At 49.1% G+C, this 20,749-nt stretch overlaps 1 protein-coding gene across 1 annotated transcript in view; it reads left to right on the top strand.

The window, feature by feature from the left end:
• Nucleotides 1-20,447: 20,447 nt before the first annotated feature.
• The window catches only part of SUPT20H (SPT20 homolog, SAGA complex component), a 60,149-nt gene continuing 59,847 nt past the window's right edge, over nt 20,448-20,749 (top strand). The window contains exon 1 of the mRNA XM_056848337.1: nt 20,448-20,507. Coding sequence (XP_056704315.1) covers nt 20,448-20,507 — 60 coding nt within the window. The remainder of the gene's footprint in view (nt 20,508-20,749) is intronic.

Below are 20,749 nucleotides of genomic sequence, written 5' to 3'. Positions count from 1 at the left end.
AACTGATCTATATCAGCTGGAGATCAGTTGTAATAGCAGGAGATCTCCAGCTAGTACCTGGAGGTTGTCAGCCCTATTTGGAGCAGTGGACTCTGAACTGGAGAACCGGGTTTGATTCCCCACTCCTCCACATGAGCGGCGGAGGCTAATCTGGTGAACTGGGTTTGTTTCCCCGCTCCCACACACGAAGCCAGCTTGGTGACCTTGGGCTAGTCACAGCTCTCTCAGCCTCACTCACCTCACAGGGTGTCTGTTGTGGGGAGGGAAAAGGAAGGTGATTGTAAGCCGGTTTGATTCTTCCTTAAGTGGTGGAGAAAGTCGGCATATAGAAACTGAGTCTTCTTCTTCTAAATATAGAGTCTGCAGCCATGAATTAGAGATAACACTCGATCTGCATAAAGCGTAAAATGCGAAGAGAAAGCGACTAGCTCTCAACTTCGTACAATTTTATAGGAAGTAGAGGGAATAACAGTTTATTCAGTCCAAAGCACCAGTCCGGCCCTGTGGCTTGATTCTAACTAATGTTTTGAAAAGCTGATGAGGTTCAAGATCCCAGTGCCAATTATCCAAGCTCCTTCATCCCTGACAGTTATGAATTGGCCGCTCGGAAGGATTTGGTATTTCCTCTTGCCATGCGCTGGGTTTTCTCTGGCTTTAGTCCAAAGACTCCCCCAGATTGGAACAGAACTTTCCCCTGATTGATTCATTCTGGCGTCAGCCCAGACATCCTCGGTCGTTTATCTTTGTTAAAACGTTCTCTGTTCGCCATCTCAAAAAAAGTGGGGTGGGAGTGGGGGGAGACATTCTTTACCGTGGAAATAAAAGCGGAGGAGCCAAAGGGATTAGTAACAAAGCAACTGGCCAAGTATTGGCCCAAGAAAATGAACAAATGGCTTTAAGATTTAATCGTCGGGTATGCCAAGACAGATCCCTGCCTGGTGAGTGCGGATAACGCATTGAATTCAGCGTAGTTTAGATAACCACATGTATGGATGGGATGCACGTGGTAAGTTTCACCAATGGGACACATGAACACATGAAGCTGCCTTCTATTGAATCAGACCCTTGGTCCACCAAAGTCAGTATTGTCTGCTCAGACCGGCAGCGGCTCTCCAGGGTCTCAGGCCGAGGTCTTTCCTATCACCTACTTGCCCGGTTCCTTTAACTGGAGATGCAGGGAATTGAACATGGGACCTTCTGCATGCCAAGCAGAGGCTCTACAAACTGAGCTACGGCCCAAAGAATGGACACATGAACATATGAAGCTGCCTTCTACTGAATCAGAGCATCGAGGTCCATCAAAGTCAGTACTGTCCACTCAGACCAGCAGTGGCTCTCCAGAGTCTCAGGCACGGGTCTTTCACATCACCTACTTGCCTGGTCCCTTTAACTGGAGATGCCGGGGATCGAACCTGGGGCCTTCTGCATGCCAAGCAGATGCTCTACCACTGAGCTTTTTAATAATTTATTTATTTAACTTACAATGGTCACATCAAAACATCATAAAATACATAGAAAAAACTAAGTGAATAATAAGAACCCCCATAAGCTCCCATCTAGGCTGCAAAACCAACTCTCAAAAAGGGCAAAACAGGCAATGTCCCCCATTAATGCTGTCAAAACCATCATAAAACGTTGCGAGATAGTTCAGTGTCTTTGACAAAAGAGAAACCTACAAACAGAAATATAACACACGGATACCAAGGTGATTTCAAATGGAAATCAACCTCCATCACTAAACACTCTACAGCCCCCATAATCCATAGTCAAAGTAAAGTTTCCTAGTTCTGCCAATCTTTCTCATAAGCAGCCATCATAAGTTTAAAAAACCCAAGACAGTCGAATAAAAACCCCCAGATGGACCAACCCGCTCACACTACCCGTACCACTGAGCATTTTGATTCCTCTAATTATTTCTATGGTCTCTGTAGTCTTTACCAAGTCATTTGTAATTCCTGGACATTTCCTTGTCTTTTCCAGTGAATAATCCCACTGGCTAATGTGAGCATCTGCCTGGACAAGTCCAAGTAATGTAGGCCTCCCCACAGACTTTAAGATCTTAACTTCCCAAAGGAATGCTTTTATCCATGCCTTAGCCTCCCCACTATCTAGCAGTGTGACTTCCTGAAAATAAAAGGTTCTCTTCAACTACAAAACTCATTCATGAACAAAGAAAACCTCAACTCGGCCAACGGTTACGAGGAAGTGGGGGGAGAACCTTTGGGGAGACTGTGTAGTTTCTGAGAGGCAGGGTGGTGTAGTGGTTAAGAGTGGTAGCTTGGAGCGGTGGAATCTGATCTAGAGAACCGAGTTCAATTCCCCACTCCTCCACATGAACAGTGGAAGGCTAGTCTGGTGAAATGGATTTGTTTCCCCCCTCCTACACATGAAGCCAGCTGGGTGACCTTGGGCTAGTCACAGCTCTCTTAGAGCTCTCTCAGTCCCACCTACCTGTTGTGGGGAAGGGAAGGTGATTGTAAGCTGGTTTGATTCTCCCTTCAGTGGCAGCAAATGTCAGCATATAAAAACTCTTCTTCTTCTTCTTCTTCTTCTTCTTCTTCTTCTTCTTCTTCTTCCCATATTGGTTGGGTTTGACTCATTTTAGTCCGCTACCCCTACCTTACTCAACCATGCTAGGGTTGGTAAACTTGAGGGTTGGCATACTTGAGGATTTCTGCACTGTTTTTCACCTGTAATTCACCTAGAACAAAATGTCAATGGTCATGTATGCACGGGAGTTTTACCTGAGGTTCGTTGCTCGCTGGACCCACACTTTCCTGTTGGGAATCTCTGCACCAGCAGTCTCCAAGCTCAAACCAAGTCCCCACCCCTTTAAATGCTGCTTTGTAATTGACTTACTGTGAGAGAAAATTCCCCCCAATCCAATTGCTACATAAAAAAGCATTTTAAGAAGAAAAAACAAAAAACAATCTAAAAGGGGGGAGGGAGAAATCCAAGCCTCGATTTAAAAAAAAAGCCTTTCAGAAAGAGCTCCGAGGAAGCAGGAAGCGTTTGTATCTCTGCCTCTTTACATGCTTCTTTGTAATGGGCTGTGAGCGAAACTAAGCTTGCATGCCCCGCACTTTGCCTTATACACAGGGATTTCACCCGGGCTTTGCTCAGGGAAGATGGAAGAGTCGGGTTAACAGAGGAATGGGAAGACCCGGACATTGCGAGGGCTGGCAGCGAGGTCATCTCTAATGGATGGGAAACGCATGTGTAACTCCAAGGAACAACTGAGATGGACCAGGGGTGAACACGAGTGAAATTACCCATGCTTCAATGACCAATGTGATTTTGAAGGTTGTTACTCACATGAAACCTCCAGGGACGTTCAGGAAACTAGGGACAATTGCCCAGGGTGGCAGAGGGCAAAGCACCAGGGGCACAAAAAATTGGCAACCCCATGGTACCCCAGCGTTGTTGCCCAGGTTGCTAGGCTAGCTGGTAGTTCAGGGTAAGTCTCAGCCGGCTGGCTGGCCAAGCCAACAGCTCAGGGCTCTCTTGCCTGCTGATGCTGATTATGGTAAGAGAAAGTATGTGTGGAGTAGAATGGTGTAGGAGCCTGGGCATGACTGGTAACACTCTAGGAATCCCCAAATCTCTATGGTCTTTACTATAGAAATGTGGGGGATTCCTAGAGCGTTGGCCAGAAGCGATGTCACTTCCACGTTCCAATGCAATTCTTCCCACTTTCTCTTGCCAATAATGATCTACAGGCCAGACAACGCTCAGGCTGGTTGGCCAGCTAGCCTAGGAAAAGCCCTGGGGCCAGCCCTGGGGTAAATGAGATTTAAAAAGACAAGTGATATTCTTTCAGAAGCTTCCCTAAACATTCAGAGCGGCTATACATTACGGAACAAGCGGACAACTTAACAGTTCTTTCCAGACCAAGGGTCTTCACTATGCTGGTAGGTCTGCTTGGTTTTCCTGGCCATCTCCAGAATTTTCCTTGGATGTAGTAAAGGCTGAGAGCAATTGCTGTTTGTTTAATTATAGATGGAAGCTCAACTGAAAAGCTGGTGGAATACGGGTTGCTCAGCTGAGACAGATAACCACAGGATCTGGAGAAGCCATCAAAAGTGCACGGCCAAATCTCCAAAGGCAAGCAGGGCTTCAAAAACATTCCGTGGATGGCTGACAGATCGCGTAGAAGTTCAAAAGGTTCCCACCGCTCTGCGTGGCGCTCATGACTTCTATGGTTGCAGACTGGGCCGGGCTAGGCTAGACTTATAGCTGCAGGTCATGATTCTCATGCAGCCATCTGCAAATACCCTTCCAGATGTTCAAGAAGCAACCACCCATTGAAAGCCCGAGGCTACCAACGTCTAAATACATCTCAAGAACCTGATGGTCCAGAGTAACCCATATTTGTTACGGGGACTCATTCGGACAAGTGTGACATTAAAAAGTACCCTTTGCAACAGCCTGAATTTTCGTGGCCTTGACTTCTACATCTTCAGCCTAGACCCCATGTGGAGAATTGCATGTCGCTGCTGTTGCCATTAATTCTTTAAAAAAAAAAAAAAAAACTACAGCTTGATCAGACGGCTTCTGCTTTCAAATGTCTGATTCCCTGGCTCATCGGACATGACACCACTCACTGGCAAAGAAGATGAAAGCAGAAATTAGGTCATATTGAAACAGTAGAGGAAGCAGCTGGTTCTTTCCAAGTGGGGTCCTTCTGGCTGATACATTAGCGTCAAAACAGGAACGAGGCGTTATCTTTTTCCACGCACATCGCAGCTTTTGGTTGTCAACCTCTGCTTTGAACAAGACATCAGAGGTCAGCTGCAGGGCGAAAACCCCACCGGACCATCCACCCCGTCACTATGCCGAATTTCACAGTTTAGCCCACCTCACGTCACTCGAGCTGAAATTCACCAGCTCATCAAAACCAAGTTTAAGAATCCATGGATAAAACATTAATAGTAGTTTCAACGTCCTTTTGATCTTGACAAGTCAGTGCTTGATCCTGTACTTCGGCTCACTTACTGGAAACGACTAAGCTAGGAAAAGTGGAAGGCAGCAGGAAAAGAGGAAGACCCACCATGAAGGGGATTGACTCTATAAAGGAAGCTACGGCCCTCAATTTGCAGAATCATCCAACCCCTCCCCTCGAAGCCATTATTGAGTGCACTAGTGAGAGAATAGTGCTAGAATACCATGTGGCTGCTTATCTGGTCAGTTTCACAGTGAGTGTGGGTCAGTTTCAGTTCTTGGCAGCATGGAAGAGGGCCGGGCTGATTTGCCGCCCTCCCTTTCTACGCATCCTCTTATAGGCATGAAAGCCCTTTTTGGTTTGTTTGTGAGTGCAAGACTACCAATGGAACAATTAATGAAGTGTTTTTATGTTCTTATGACCCTTTAATTGATTTACGCAGAAACAAATTGGTCGGGGGAGGGGTTGTCCAGACACTTCTCTGCTTTGGCTGTAAAATGGCCCCTCGGTTCAGATCAAATGAAAGAATCCCACTGCAGGGCTGGTGGGGGCTGGCGACGAATTTCCAAAAAATACAGCACAGACAATCACAAAGCAGCGTTTTCAGGGGGGAGGGGCTCACGCGCGGTTCAGAAGCTCCGCATTTTTTTGTTGGGGTTGCATAATTGATCACAAGGTACTCCTGGAAGTTCTTCGGGGCAAAAAAGCTCCTGTGCATAGTGTTTTAAGAGCAGCAGATTAATCAAAAACAGACCATGTATAAAAGGCCATCTCCTCTTAAGTGGCGATCCCAGGGATTGAACCTGGGACCTTCTGCCTGCAAAGCAGAGGCTTTTCCACTGAGCCACAGCCGCTCCCCAGCCTGAAAAATTAACCTTCTATCAGATGTTCCAGTTTCTCCCTTTTGGAGACATAAATACATTGGAAAATTCACAGAGGCCTATTACAGAATCGATGGTTTGAGGATTCCAACCTAAGAATTATTTTTCTGCTACCTGAAGACAGCCATTTAGCTTCCAAGTATGTCTTCATGTGCATTTGTATAAAGGACCATCAAGTCGCAGCTGACTTATAGCAACCTCTAGTGGGGTTTTCCAGGCAAGTGATTAAGCAGAGGCAGTTTGCCAATGCCTTCCTCTGCAGAGTCTTCCTTGGAGGTCTCCCTTCCAAGTACCAACCCAGCTTAGCTTCTGAGATCTGACGGAGATCGGGCTATTCTATACCATTCCACATCCCATGTCTTCATCAGGAGAGTTAAAAGTAAGGTTTAAAATGGAGCTGCACTCTAAATGAAAAATATAATTTGCAAAATTACAGAAAATATGTAGCAGATGGGCATTAGAACTTTCTTTCAACGGGAGGCTATTCCAGAATACAAATTGTAAATGTCAACTCTTCATGCTACGTTAATAGACTCCGTCCCAGCAGTGGGTAGCAAACAGCATCTGAGTTTACTTAGCCAGAGTATTATTGAGAAATACAGATCACTGCTGAGACTGAGAAGCTCACAGCGTGATTTTAACCTCTGACCTCATTCATCATCCATTATGTGTAACTATAAAATCCATTCCAATCCCTTACACGGAGAATCCCTGAAAGATTTGTGATGGGATTCACACGCCAGCTCCCTCTCTGCCCCCAACTCCTCCTTTCCTTCCTCCCCTTCTGCAATTTCCCTTATAAAAAATGTGTAAAATAGTTTCCTCTTCGTAGCATCTGAAGAAGTGAGCCCTAATTCACAAAGAGCCAGCATGGTGTTGTGGTTAAGAGCAGTGGTTTGGAGTGGTGGGCTCTAATCTGGAGATCGGGGCTTGATTCCTCCACTCCTCCACATGAGCAGCAGACGCTAATCTAGTGAACCAAGTTGGTTTCCCCGCTCCTCCACATGGAGTGGTGGATGCTAACCTGGTGAACTAGGTTGGTTTACCCACTCCTATACATAAGGCCAGCTAGGTGACCTTGGCTTAGTCACAGCTCTCTCAGCCCCACCTACCTCACAGGGTGTCAGTTGTGGGGAGGGGAAGGGAAGGTGACTGTAAGCCAGTTTGAGTCTCCCTTAAGTGGTAGAGAAAGTCAGCATATAAAAACCTTCTTCTGCTGCTTCTGCTTCTTCTGCATAGCTGTTTCACATGCCGTCACCCCTCTGATGACTTCGAGTCTTTGTTTGGATTGTGCATGTCATTTCCGACCATCAGAGGTCGCCTCGCTGCCCCCCCCCTGCGTTTCTCTGCATTTTGCCCTCATTTTCAGAGACCTGTTTTATCTCGAATTTCAAAACACGGGGAAAGGCAGGGGAGAGAACGAGGCGACCTCTGACAGTTGGAAACAGCATGCATAATCAACACAAAGACCCAAAGTCATAGGAGGGGTGACCGCAAAGGAAACAGCCATGCATAAAAGGCCAAAAGCTATAGACTGGAATAAATGTTGTTCGTTTTTAAGGCGCCACTGACTCCTGTTTTACATTCCTGGGTTGCCTAGGATTGCCAGCTGATTATTGGCAACCAGTGGGAGGGAGTAAGGTTGCCAGGTCCTACCTGGCCACTGGTGGGGGCAGGGGTAAAGTTGCCAGATCCCGGTTGGGAAACTCCTGGAGATTTGGAGATGGAACCTGGAGAGGACAGGGACCTCACTGGGGGGCAATGCCATAGAATCCACCCTCCAAAGCATCCATTTTCTCCATGGGTACTGATCTCTGTAATCTGGAGATGGGCTGTAATTCTGAGGGACCTGGAGGCTGGCATCCCTAAATGGGAGTGCCAGCAGGTTTGCTGCTCGGCGACTAGGGAGCAAAACCATGGCGCCCCGGCCTTCCAAAGGTTCTAACTTTACACCCCTGCACTAATACTGGATGCATCAGGGTAAGAACTGATCAGAGAGCCAGCGTGGTGTAGTGCTTAAGAGAGATGGACTGGAGAACAGGGTTTGATTCCCCGTTCCTTCACATGAGCAGCGGACTCTAATCTGGAGAACCGGGTTGGTTTCCCCACTCCAACACACGAAGCCTGCTGGGTGACCTTGGGCCAGTCACACCTCTCTCAGCTCCACCTGCCTCACAGGGTGTCTGTTGTGGGGAGAGGAAGGGAAGGCGATTGTAAGCCGGTTTGGGACTCCTTAAAAGGTAGAGAAAATCGGGATATAACAACTAACTCTTCTCCTTCTTCTTCCCTGACAGTGGAAAATAAAGTAATGTGTTGCTTGCCCTTAAGATGATATTCTGGGTTTCTACAGTTGACTCACATTCAGTGACTGAGAATAAATGTTACTTAGATGTTTGGATGGGTTATAAAGAAAATACCTAACGGGCAACCTTGTGTTACATCAAGATGTTGCAATATCGTATTTCGGGTAAGAACAGATGTCAGTTTTAATGACTTGAGTTGCATTTGGTAAGATGTCTTTTTATTACAAACAGGAGCTACATTTCTTAGCATGAGTCATTTGGCTACTTCCATTTGTAAGGGGGACAAGTGACCTTCCCACATTTCAAGAATACTGAGGTTTTTTGGAAGTATTTTCACCAAACAACAGAATGAGTAAAACCAAAGCACTAATACGAGGAAAAAATGAAAGCCAAAGTGGAAAACTTGAGAAAAGCATTTCAAAACCCATATTTGTAGCTGGCATCTATTAAACAACAGTCACTTTCAATCCTGTTTAGCAACTGTACAGTTTACAATTTTAGTGGTCCAGTAATTCATAGAACATTTGCTGGGCAATAAATATTTTAATTATATTTCCGAATGTTTGCACTTGCCTCATACACACGAGTGAGGATAACCCCCTTGAGTCATCTTTATGAAATGGTTACGGTCCCTTCACGCACCACAGAATTTACACTGCATAGAGAGAGTTTGCTATGAGTCACACCCCTGGGTATGGATAACAAGCTAGGTTATATTTTCATGAAGCTGTTCCAAAGCAGTTCCAGCTGCACATAAATATATGTACACATTCATGCGAAAAGTACCTCTATTGGGATTTCAATTTATGCAGATTTAATTGAAAGTGATCTGATTGCTGGGTTTTGAGAGGTCTTCAAAGACAACCGCACACAGCTTTTATGACCGTAATATGACCACGACATGAACAAAGGATGGATAACCATGGAAAGACCTTTTTCCCCCAAGGGTGTAGCTGGCACACCAAGAAAAATGGGTACAAGGGACTTTGAGCCAAACAAGTCCCTTGGGCAGTCAATTCTATACCTGGATCTAAAAAACCCTCCCGTAAGCTGTGAACCTGGTTCTTTGTCTGTACAGGGGGGTACCTTTAGCCAGAACTGGTTGTAAGTAGGGTTGCCAGATCCCTCTTCCCCACTGGTGGGAGGCTTTTGGGGTAGAGCCTGAGGAGGGTGGGATTTGGGGAGGGGAGGGACTTTGTCAAGTCCAATTGCCAAAGCGGCCATTTTCTCCAGGTGAACTGATCTCTATCAGCTGGAGATCAGTTGTAATAGCAGGAGATCTCCAGCTAGTACCTGGAGGTTGGCAGGTACCAGCTGGGGAGGGGAGGGACTTCAAAGCCGTTTTCTCCAGGTGAACTGATCTCTATCGGCTGGTGATCAGTTGTAATAGCAGGAGATCTCCAGCTAGTATCTGGAGGCTGGCAACTCTATCTGCAACCTTGCCCCTATTCCAGGGATGGGGAGGGGATCCACTTCGAACCTGCTGGCACAAGTCTTAAACGGGGGAGGCCTGTCAACACCCCTCACCAAGAAAGAGGCCAAAGATTGTTCTTCTGTGAGCATCCTGGTCACCGCAATGGCATCCACTTCCTGGCACAAGGAAAGAGAAAGAAAGAAAAAAATGTACACCCAGCAAACCAAGTTTTTGCAGGCATGCGGCTTGCGATTGAAAGGGAACCCTTTTCCAATTAGGAGTCCTTCTTTGCTGCCAAGGGTGAGATGAATTAATCCTCGTGGAATGTCACGGGCAGGGGTCGAGAGATGCGCAGCCAAATCCTTTTGCTTTTCCCGCTCGGCCTTCACGCGTTTCTGCCGCGGTGGTGTTCGCGTGCACGTGTTGTCAAAAGTCGCTGTAAACAATTTGAACATATGTAACAACAATCGTGTTGTAATTTATTTTAATTTATGGGCCAGATGCACAGAGTTATGGAGAACTCCGTCTTCCGTGTTCTTCTGGAAGCCAAAACCCCGTCCATTGAAAACATCATTGTTCAGCCATCTGACAATCCTGAAATGAATAACTCCAATGACACAAAGGGGTATTTTTCACGGTGGATTTTGCTTCGGTTTCGAATTGGAGCAAACAATAAACCGATTTAAATAGCTTTTTCATGGCAGCGCAGATTCTCCCCCCATCCCGAGGCATTTTCAATTTTTCACGGGAGAAACAGCGCACTTCTCTGCGCTGCTTACGTCTGCTGCCGCTCCTGACTCACCGCCTAATCCTGCCCACTCTTCCCATGATCCTGTGTGTGTGTGTGTTGGGGGGGGCATCCTGAGAGCAGCAAATCCAAGCCAAAACCCCCATCACCCTTCTGAAGAGGGGCAGCCAGTCTGCTTTGGGTCTCCCTCCTGCCGGTGCGATGCTGTTAGAGTGGCAGCTCCCCCAGCCAATCACCGTTCTTGGGGGAGGAGAAAGGAGACGTCCCGGGGAGCGAAGTAAACATTTTTTCATGGGCATCCGAGCAACAAAACGCTCTTCTACTGGAAAGTACAGCTCAGAAATGGTTTGGATTGCCTCTCTTTTAACCCGGCTTATTTTGCTCAGTGGGGGAAAACACGGATCTGCAGTGAATAACCAAAATTTGCCTCCGACGCAAATCAGCGTCGAAACAGCAGCAAATCTCCGTGAAGAATACCCCTAAAGGACAGACATGTAATTAGCCGTTTGCTATGAACGGACTCCTGATGGATAGGGTTGCCAACCTCCAGGTACAATTGTGCAGGCTCATTATATAAAACCTGCAGGCAATCAGAGCCCCCCACGTAGTAATAATAAAGTAGATGGCTATGACGGCGGGGGTAGGGAGGCCAACACTGATGGGAAAGACCGTAGGCCTGGTGGAATAGCTCTGTCTTGCAGGCCCTGCGGAATCCCTTGAGGTCCCGCAGGGCCCTGGTCTCATTAGAGAGGTTATTCCACCAGACAGGGGCCACGGCAGAAAAGGCCCTGGACCTGGCCAAGGGCAGCTGGACACTCTTTGGGCCGAGGGTTGCCAACCTCCAGGTACTAGCTGGAGATCTCCTGCTATTACAACTGATCTCCAGCCGATATAGATCAGTTCCCCTGGAGAAAATGGCAATTGGACTCTATGGCATTCAAGTCCCTCCCCTCCCCAAACTCCGCCCTCCTCAGGCTCCGCCCAAAAAGCTTCCCGCCAGTGGCGAAGGGAGCCCTGGCAACCTAGATAGATAGATAGATAGATAGATAGATAGATAGATAGATAGATAGATAGATAGATAGATTATTTGCAGCCCTTGGCCAGATAAAACAAGATACATGGACAACCCCATTTGGGCCGAAGACCACCAGCAGGTTATTATGTGATGATAGTAATGTTCTCTGGAGGACATACTAGGAGAGGCGGTCCCGTATTTTTGTATTTTCACTGTCATCATGACAGATAGGATACATTTTTTAATATACCACTGCGCCTTTTCAGGGAGAGCTCGGGAAAGAAAACTGGACGTACGTCCAAATGCGTTTCCTCCCTCCGACACCCTTTTCTTAAGCGCTTCCCTTGTCCAAATGGAACACACCCGCAGCTCTTCCCGAAGGCCGCCAGGCCTTGGCTCGCTCTCCGCACATCTGCTGACAAACGGAGGGACCCCCGTCGCAGGGTCGCGATCCTGGGATGTAATCGTGTAGGTTTTAATCCCCTCTAGGGGACCGATTCGCCCAAACCCATCCATCACTTAATCATTCAGTACTGGATGATTCACTTGCGAACTGCCTCTGTCGAAAAGTGTTCGGGGGCGAGGTTATTTCAGGAGATAGGAAGTCTCTCTCTGCCGCTGCAGACCTGCGAGGGCTGTTATCCTCGTGTAAACCCCCGTGTAATGTTATGTGTGTCGATAAGGGCGAAAAAGATGTTTAAAAGCCCTTTTTGACCACTTCAAGAACAGTTTTTTAAAAAAATAACTGAAATAATAAAAATATCACATAGACGTGCTGGAGTGCAGTACAATAACTCATCCTATGATATTCATATCAAATGTCCGGTACAGACACTGATACAATTACCCAGAGAACTTGCAGACTATGAGAAATTAACCCACAGGAGAAACAACCATTCAAAAGAGCTTCTTTTCCTTGACATACACTAGGGTTGCCATCCTTCAGGTGGTGGCTGGAGATCTCCTGCTATTACAACCGATCTCCAGCCGATAGAGATCAGTTCCCCTGGAGAAAATTGCTGCTTTGGCCATTGGACCTTATGGCATTGTAATCCCCTCTCCAAACCCTGCCCTTCTCAGGCGCCGCCCCAAAAATATCCAGGTATTTCCTAAACCAGAGCTGGCAGCCCTAACATACGCCATCCTCCCACATAGTATTAATTCTTCCCAAAAGGTCAGCTCCTGCACTTTGGAGAAAGAAGTCCAGACACCAGCAGGGGGGGAGGGGGAGCTGTGGCTCAACGGTAGGGCCTTTGCTTGGCATGCAGGCAGTTCCAGGTTCAATCCCCAGCATCTTCAGTTAAAAGGACCAGGTAGTAGTAGTAGAAGTAGAAGAGTTGGTTTTTATATGCCAGCTTTCTCTACCACTTAGGAAAGATGTAATCGAACAGTTGTTGTTTTTTTGTTTGCAACTAGCAAGAGTGCTGAAATAATCACAAGCTGTCAGCCCTTGGCCCACAGAACCAGAAATCACCACAAAGTCGTATAGAGTCCAAACAGGTGGATTTTACTGATCAAATAGGCATACAGTGCAAACGAATAAAATGACAGCTATGAAAGGCTCACTAGCTGGGAGATATTATAAGGCAGGAAAGGCGGGAGATTACACGCAGGAATACAGTTTCCCAGGAGCTGAGTTCCCAGGCTTAGGCTTAGGCATGCGACCTTGGGGGGCAGACAATACAGCACAGAGACAGAGGCAATAACGAAACCGAGATAGCAGCCTGACATTCTGCTCCCCTCAAGGCCCCCTCCCAGTTCGCAAGGGGGCTGGCCTGGTCGGGTAAGCAATGTGAAAGGCGTCAATGAGGTCGGGGGCGGAGACATCCCGTGCGCGCACCCATTCGTCATAGGCAGGGGGGAAATGTTTCCAACGAACTAGATACTGGAGAGTACCATGGTGAATACGGGAGTCAAGGATCTTGGAGACTTCGAAGTGTTCTTCCCCCCCCACCATGATGGGTTGCGCAGGCGGTGGGTCCGGATGCCACCGTGGAGAAGCAACATGGGGTTTGAGGAGGCTTATGTGGAAAACAGGATGCACACGCCTCAAAGATTTGGGGAGAGCCAGTTCCACTGTGACAGGGTTTATGACCCGAGTAATGGGGAAAGGGCCAATGAATTTGGCGCTGAGTTTATGGCACGGTTGGGTGGACCGGAGGTTTTTGGTGGAAAGGTAAACCAAAGCACCCACTTGCAGATCACCCCCGGGGGAGCGATGTTTGTCAGCTTGCGCTTTGTATTTACGTTTGGCCCGGTCGAGGTTGCTAACGAGCCAGGGCCAAGTGGTACGGAGGGCGTGTGCCCAGGAGGCAATGTCGGGGTTCCCCTCCCCCTCTACATCATCTGTAGGAACGATGGGACTGAAATCTTGTCCATACACAGCAAAAAACGGGCTAAAACCTGTGGATTGATGCATGGCATTATTGTAGGCATATTCTGCTAAAGGTAGCAGTTCCACCCAGTTATCCTGGTGGTAGTTAACATAACAACGCAAATAACATTCGAGTACAGCATTGACACGTTCAGTTTGACCATCAGTTTGAGGATGGTATGCACTAGACAATCCCTGTTCCACCCCCACCAACTTGAGGAAAGTTTTCCAAAACTTAGAAACGAAACCACTTCCGCGGTCACAAATTATTTTACGCGGAAACGAATGTAAACGAAATATATGCGTCACGAAGAGGCGGGCTAGTTTCTGAGCAGAGGGGATCCCTGCACATGGAATCAAATGTATTTGCTTAGAAAACAAATCAGTAACAACCCACAACACAGTTTTACCCCCACTGAGAGGGAGATCAGTCATGAAGTCCATAGCGATCACTTCCCAAGGTTTGCTGGGCGTTTCAAGAGGTTGTAGCAGTCCCGGGGGTTTGCCCTGCGATCGTTTCGCAGCGGCACAAACGGGACAGCTGCGGATGAAGGAATCAATGTCGGAACGCATTCCCCCCCACCAGAACTGTCTGCGCAATAAGTGAAGGGTCTTCAGAAACCCAAAGTGCCCAGCTGTTTTGGCTCCATGAGCTAAATGTAAAACGTCCTTCCGGAGAGCTTTGGGTACATACAATTTTGAGTCTTTGTACCAGGACCCCCCTTGTTCCAAAACACCAGGAGGTAGGGTATGAGCGGAACGTTCTAAAAGGCACTGGTCCCGAAGGACAGTTAAAAAGGATTCGGAGATGGGGAGTTTGGAGGGAGCCCCCCCGTCGGTTCTGGAGATCTGAGAAATAGTTATAGGGCTAGTGCTTACGTGTGGCGGCGCGCAGACTGCAGGCGGCTGAGCGGTCGGAGGGGTAGGAGGGGCGGGAACTCCGGTCTGTTGCGGTGGCGGCTGGGCAGCCGGTTGGGCTGGCGGAGCTTGCGAGGTGTGTTGATGCTGGGATCGGGTTTGCACAGCCAGCATAGGTAGGGCCCCACGTTGCATAGGGGTGAACAGAGAGTTGGTGGGTCTTTCGAGTTTTACCGGATATTGTGGTAAACGGGAGAGGGCATCCGCGAGAACGTTCTGCTTCCCAGGGACGTGCTTCAGGGTGAAACGGAACTGAGCAAAGAACTCCGCCCACCGTTGTTGTTTCGCCGATAGCTTATGGGACCCCGTGAGGGCAGCTAGATTTTTGTGATCGGTCCAAACTTCAAAGGGTATTTTAGACCCTTCCAAGAATTGCCGCCATAAAGTCAGTGCATGATGAACTGCAGAGGCCTCTTTCTCCCAGATGGGCCAGTTTAATTGAGCGTGCGCAAATTTTTTTGAAAAGTAAGCGCAAGGGTGAAGAAGACCGTCCGGTCCTTGCTGGAGGAGAGCCCCTCCCATGGCTACATCGGAAGCATCGACTTGCACAATGAACATTTGATTTGGGTCTGGGTGCCGTAGCACCGGCTCCGAAGTGAAGAGGCGTTTGAGGGCCAGAAAGGCGGCTTGGCATTGCTCAGTCCATAGGATCTTTGCGGAGGGCAAGGCAGCCGAGCTTACTTTTCCTTTAGTTTTAAGCAGGTCCGTAATGGGTAGAGCCACTTGGGCGAAGTTAGGGATGAATCCCCGATAGAAGTTTGCAAATCCCAGAAATTGCTGTACTTGCTTACGGTTGGTGGGGGGAGTCCAATCGAGGACGGCTTGGACTTTGGCGGGGTCCATGCGAAGACCTTGGTGGGAGATGATGTATCCCAAAAACGTGAGTTTGCTTTGGTGAAATTCACACTTAGCTAGTTTAGCGAACAGTTGATGGTTACGCAGGCGTTGTAGAACTTCTCTGACCAGAGTCACATGCTCGTCCATAGTTTTCGAATAAATGAGAATGTCATCTAAGTAGACCACCACCCCACGATATAGAAGGTCATGTAGGATTTCATTGATGAGTTGCATGAAGACCCCCGGGGCCCCTTTTAATCCGAACGGCATTACAAGGAATTCATACATTCCGAAACAGCTAGAGAAGGCAGTGAGGTGTTCATCTCCTTCGCGGATACGGACTCGGTAGTAGGCTTCCACCAAGTCTAATTTAGAGAACACACGGCCTTCCTGTAATTGTCCCAAAATATCCGATATTAATGGGATAGGATAGGCGTTGGTCTGGGTAACCGCATTGAGCTTTCTGAAGTCAATGCACAGGCGAAGGTCGCCCTCTTTTTTCCGGACGAAAAACGCGGGGGCCGAGTTTGGGGCATTCGAAGGGCGAATGAACCCTCTGGCGAGGTTTTTGTCCAAAAAGTCCCGGAGGACAGTGCGCTCGGAAGCGCTCATAGGGTAAATCTTACTTTTGGTTAATGTGCAGTCCTTTACTACTTCAATCGCACAGTCTGAGGCCCGGTGGGGGGGTAAGGCATCACATTCCTTAAGGTCGAAGACATCTTCAAAGTCCCGGTATACAGCGGGTAGAGCCGGTGGTACTGGGGCAGTAGAGGTTAACGCTGGAACGGGCGGAAATGGCAGAGCAAAGTTTTGCCGATGCTGGTCGCAGGTGGGACTAGCGAAAGAAATAGTGTCTGTTTCCCAATCAATACTGGGACTATGTCCTTTAATCCAGTTAATTCCCAAGACCACTTCAAATCGGATAGGGGCTATAGTGAAGTCTATTTGTTCCCAGTGGGAACCAATTCCCATTGCCACCCCTATGGTGCGATGATCAACTGGACCCCCCTGGAATTGGCTCCCGTCCATTTGAGCAAATTGGACGGGGGCGGGTAAAGCCTCTGAGTCGGCTCTGAGGGCAGCAAACGTGGCTTCGCTTATGAGAGTGCGACAGCAACCGGAGTCAATTAGTGCTTTGACGGGGATTTGTGGACCTCCGTTAAGTTGTTGTAAAACTGCATCTACGTAGACGGTGGAGTCCACTTCTTTGATTTTGGTAGGAGCATTCGGTTTGATAGGAAGATCCTGAGAGGTCTGTGGAGATGCTCCATTCACCACAGACCGGAGCCGTTTTTTGACAAGTCGAGGGGAGATTCCAGGTTTAAGGCTGGAGAAATCCAAGGGTTTTCCTCATCCGAAGAGGGAAAGCTGTCCCCCAATGGGGCACTTGTAATCCGAGACCCGGCGGGGTCGTTGGAAGCAGGCAGGGAGGCTGGGTCCCCGGCATGGAGTGCAGAGGGTGTGGGCCTTCCCGGAGCTGCGCTGCGGGTGGCCGCGGTGCCTCTGCGTGGTGGACGACCTCGGGCGCGGGTTGTCGTGCTGGGACGAAATAATTCCTGGCGGCGTGGGCAAACGGCTGCGAAGTGGCCCATTTCTCCGCATGTAAGACAGGCACCCCTCTGAAATCGGACTTCACGTTCCTGGAGCGGACGTGGGGGATTTCGTGGGACGAGCAGTGGTGCCTTGGGTTGAGGCTTTTGGGTGCCCTTCTCCTTGTGCTTTTGACGGACGAGAGAAATAAAGCGGCGGCGGCTTTCCACTTCCTCGGCTAATAGGATCCAGCCTTCGAGGGTATCGGGATCGCCCCGCATGTAAGACCAGTTCAGAATGTCAGGATGCAAGGCTTCCCTGAAATGATGGATTAGGGTGGTCTCGGGCCAACCTACAATTTTACTTGCCAGTCGCTGAAATTCATCGGCAAATTCCCGAACTGTAGCAGAGCCTTGTTTTAATTGTAAAAGTTCCGTTTTGGCTCTTTCTCCCAGGAAGGGGTCCTCAAACCTCCTTCTCAGGGCAGTCATGAAGTTGTTGAGGGAACGAATCGCACGAGAGCGGGTGTCAAACTGGAGGACCATCCAGTCAGCCGCTTTGCCTGTCAGGAGGGAAGCTACGTACCGCACCCGGCTATCTTCCGTGGGGAAAAGTTGACCTTGTTCTCGCATATAACTGTCCACTTGATGCAAGAAACAAGGCAAAGTCTCAAGAGATCCGTCATACGTAGTCCTCAATTTGAGTTGCTTCCAAGGGCCGGGCGCGGGCTGACCCGGTTGCACGGGTGGTCCGGGCGGAGGAGCAACAGGAGCTCCAGGAGGCAAGGGTGGAGCAGGCACATTAGCAGGTGGTTGCACGGGTGGTCGGAGCGGAGGAGCAACAGGAGCTCCAGGAGGTAAGGGTGGAGCAGGCACATTAGCGGGTGGTTGTACGGGTACCGCCTGACCCGGTATCGGAACGGGCTGTCTCTGAGCTATCAGGGTTTGTTGTAATTGCCTGTTCTCGTGAAGCATAAGTTCCATTACTTCTTGGAGTTGATCCACACGGTCGGAGAGCTCCCGATTCTGGGCTCGTAAAAGATGAACCTCCTCACTTGGGCCCCCAGTAAGATGAGGCTTACTGGTTCGGAAGCTCGTGGCCCATTGAGAGCTATCCCCATATAAATCCTCGTCTTCAGACTCATCTGAGTCTCGACGTCGGTCAGCCAAACGGCGTGCGCGTTGGGTCGTACGCGACGGGACAAACGCCGGGGAAAAGGTGAGACCTGATAGTCCCAGTACATAGTCCTTGGGGCGCGTGTCCACGTTCGCCTGATTCCTTGCTGCAGCCGCCCTGGCTGCTTCCGCCGCCTCTCTCTCTCTTGCGACCCTAGCCGCTTCGGCGGCTTGCTGATCCGCAAGAACTTTGGCGTTCTCAAGTCTTAGGGCAGCCTCTGCCGTAATGCGCGGCAAAAGTTCTGTCTCGAGGAGCAAGAGTATGGGGTCAGGTTCCCCGCCCAGCAGAGGTTGTACTCGAACCGCCAGTGCGGATGCCTCGGCTCCAAACGTCGGGGTCAAAACTTGAGCCAAGGTGGCTACCGGGGTGTCTTTTGTACATTCCACAAGGAGAAGAGCGGTGCTAATAGCGACTCGCTTGGCCTCAGCCTGGCAGCTGGCCGCATCCGGGATCAGGGAAAAACCCTCCGGTGGGGCTCCCGCCATGGTAGAAAGAGTTTGTCGAGAAATAAGATTATCCAGAAGTCCAGTTAATATTTGTAAATCCTCAGTCGCCAATCGGGCATCGTCCAGTAATTGATCCAAGTCCTGAAGATCTAAACGAGCATCAGTATCCTCCGATGTTAACATCCAGAGACGTCCTGTAAGAGATTGCCACTGCGCGTGTACCAGTCCCCTCAAGCGGCAAACCTCTCGGTTCGTCCGGAAAAGTTCAGCAATTAAGTCCTGTAACAGAGTAGGGTCCTCTGAGAAGGGCTCCAGGGTAGTAGATCACCTGGAGAGCTGCACAGCTCCCATCCAAGTGGCAGGCGAACCCCCCTGGGTTCCAGCCTGGCTAGGAGAACGGTGAAGATGTGAGATAGCTGTCATAATGTCAGCCCTTGGCCCACAGAACCAGAAATCACCACAAAGTCGTATAGAGTCCAAACAGGTGGATTTTACTGATCAAATAGGCATACAGTGCAAACGAATAAAATGACAGCTATGAAAGGCTCACTAGCTGGGAGATATTATAAGGCAGGAAAGGCGGGAGATTACACGCAGGAATACAGTTTCCCAGGAGCTGAGTTCCCAGGCTTAGGCTTAGGCATGCGACCTTGGGGGGCAGACAATACAGCACAGAGACAGAGGCAATAACGAAACCGAGATAGCAGCCTGACACAAGCAACCCATGAGCCCGCTTATTTGGTCAGTTTCACAGCGAGCGTTGGTCAGTTTCAGACTCCTGTGCAGAGTGATTTGAGCATTCGACTGCAAATACTATGCACTGAGAGAGCAGAATATCCAACGGGGGGGGGGGGACGTGTATAAAAGGCCCATGTGAGCAGCAGGAGAAAAATAAGAACATAAGAAAAGCCCTGCTGGATCAGACCCAGGCCCATCAAGTCCAGCAATCTGTTCCCACAGTGACCAACCAGGGGCCTCTAGGAAACCCACAAGCAAGACGACTGCAGCAGCACCATCCTGCCTGGGTTCCACAGCACCTAAGATAATAGACATGCTCCTCTGATACTGGAGAGAATAGGTCTGCATCATGACTGGTATCCATTTGGACTAGTAGCCATGGAGCCCTCTCCTCCATAAGAATGTAAGAAAGGCCCTGCTGGATCAGACCCAGGCCCATCAAGTCCAGCAGTCTGTTCACACCGTGGCCAACCAGGTGCCTCTAAGAAGCCCCCAAACAAGACGACTGCTGCAGCACCATCCTGCCTGTGTTCCACGGCACCTAAGATAATAGGCATGCTCCTCTGATCCTGGAGATAATAGGTATGCATCATAAGAACATAAGAAAGGCCCTGCTGGATCAGACCCAGGCCCATCAGGTCCACCAGTCTGTTCCCACAGTGGCCAACCAGGTGCCTCCAGGAAGCCCACAAGCAAGACGGCTGCAGCAGCATTAATATAAGAAAGGCCCTGCTGGATCAGACCCACGCCCATTAGGTCCACCAGTCTGTTCACACAGGGGCCAACCGGGTGCCTCTAGGAAGCCCACAAACAAGACAACTGCAGGAGCAGCACCCTGCCTATGTTCCAAAGCACCTAATATAATGGGCATGCTCCTCTGATCCTGGACAGAATAGGCATGGACATAAGAACATAAGAAAGGCCATGCTGGATCAGACCCAGGCCCATCCAGTCCAGCAGTCTGTTCACACAGCGGCCAACCAGGTGCCTCTAGGAAGCCCACAAGCAAGACGACTGCAGCAGCATTTATCCTGCCTGTGTTCCACAGCACCTAATACAATGGGCATGCTCCTCTGATCCTGAATAGGTATGCACCATGACTAGTATCCATTTTTACTAGTAACCATGAATGCGGGAGAGGGGAATGCCTTCGTGGACACTCTAGGAGCTTCCACCATCTCTATGGTAATCACCCCAAAGCGACATTTCGCTATCAGCAACACTTCCCCTGCAGGCTCCACTCCCCAAAAGCTCCTGGGATTTGTGGCCGTTGCCCTGGCAAATCTAGCTGTAAGTATATTATGAGTCTGTGGACAATACTCATGTTTTGGATGCAAAAAGCCATTTCCTCACTACTATTTTATACATCGAGAGAGCTGGGTTTTTAATGCTGGCTTCTTAGTCGTTGATTACTCATTAACAACTTC

Source organism: Euleptes europaea, chromosome 4 (genome assembly GCF_029931775.1).
Source record: "Euleptes europaea isolate rEulEur1 chromosome 4, rEulEur1.hap1, whole genome shotgun sequence".
Classification (NCBI taxonomy): domain Eukaryota; kingdom Metazoa; phylum Chordata; class Lepidosauria; order Squamata; family Sphaerodactylidae; genus Euleptes; species Euleptes europaea.
The sequence above is the reverse complement of the archived record's forward strand: the minus strand, read 5'-3'. Positions and strand labels throughout refer to the sequence as shown.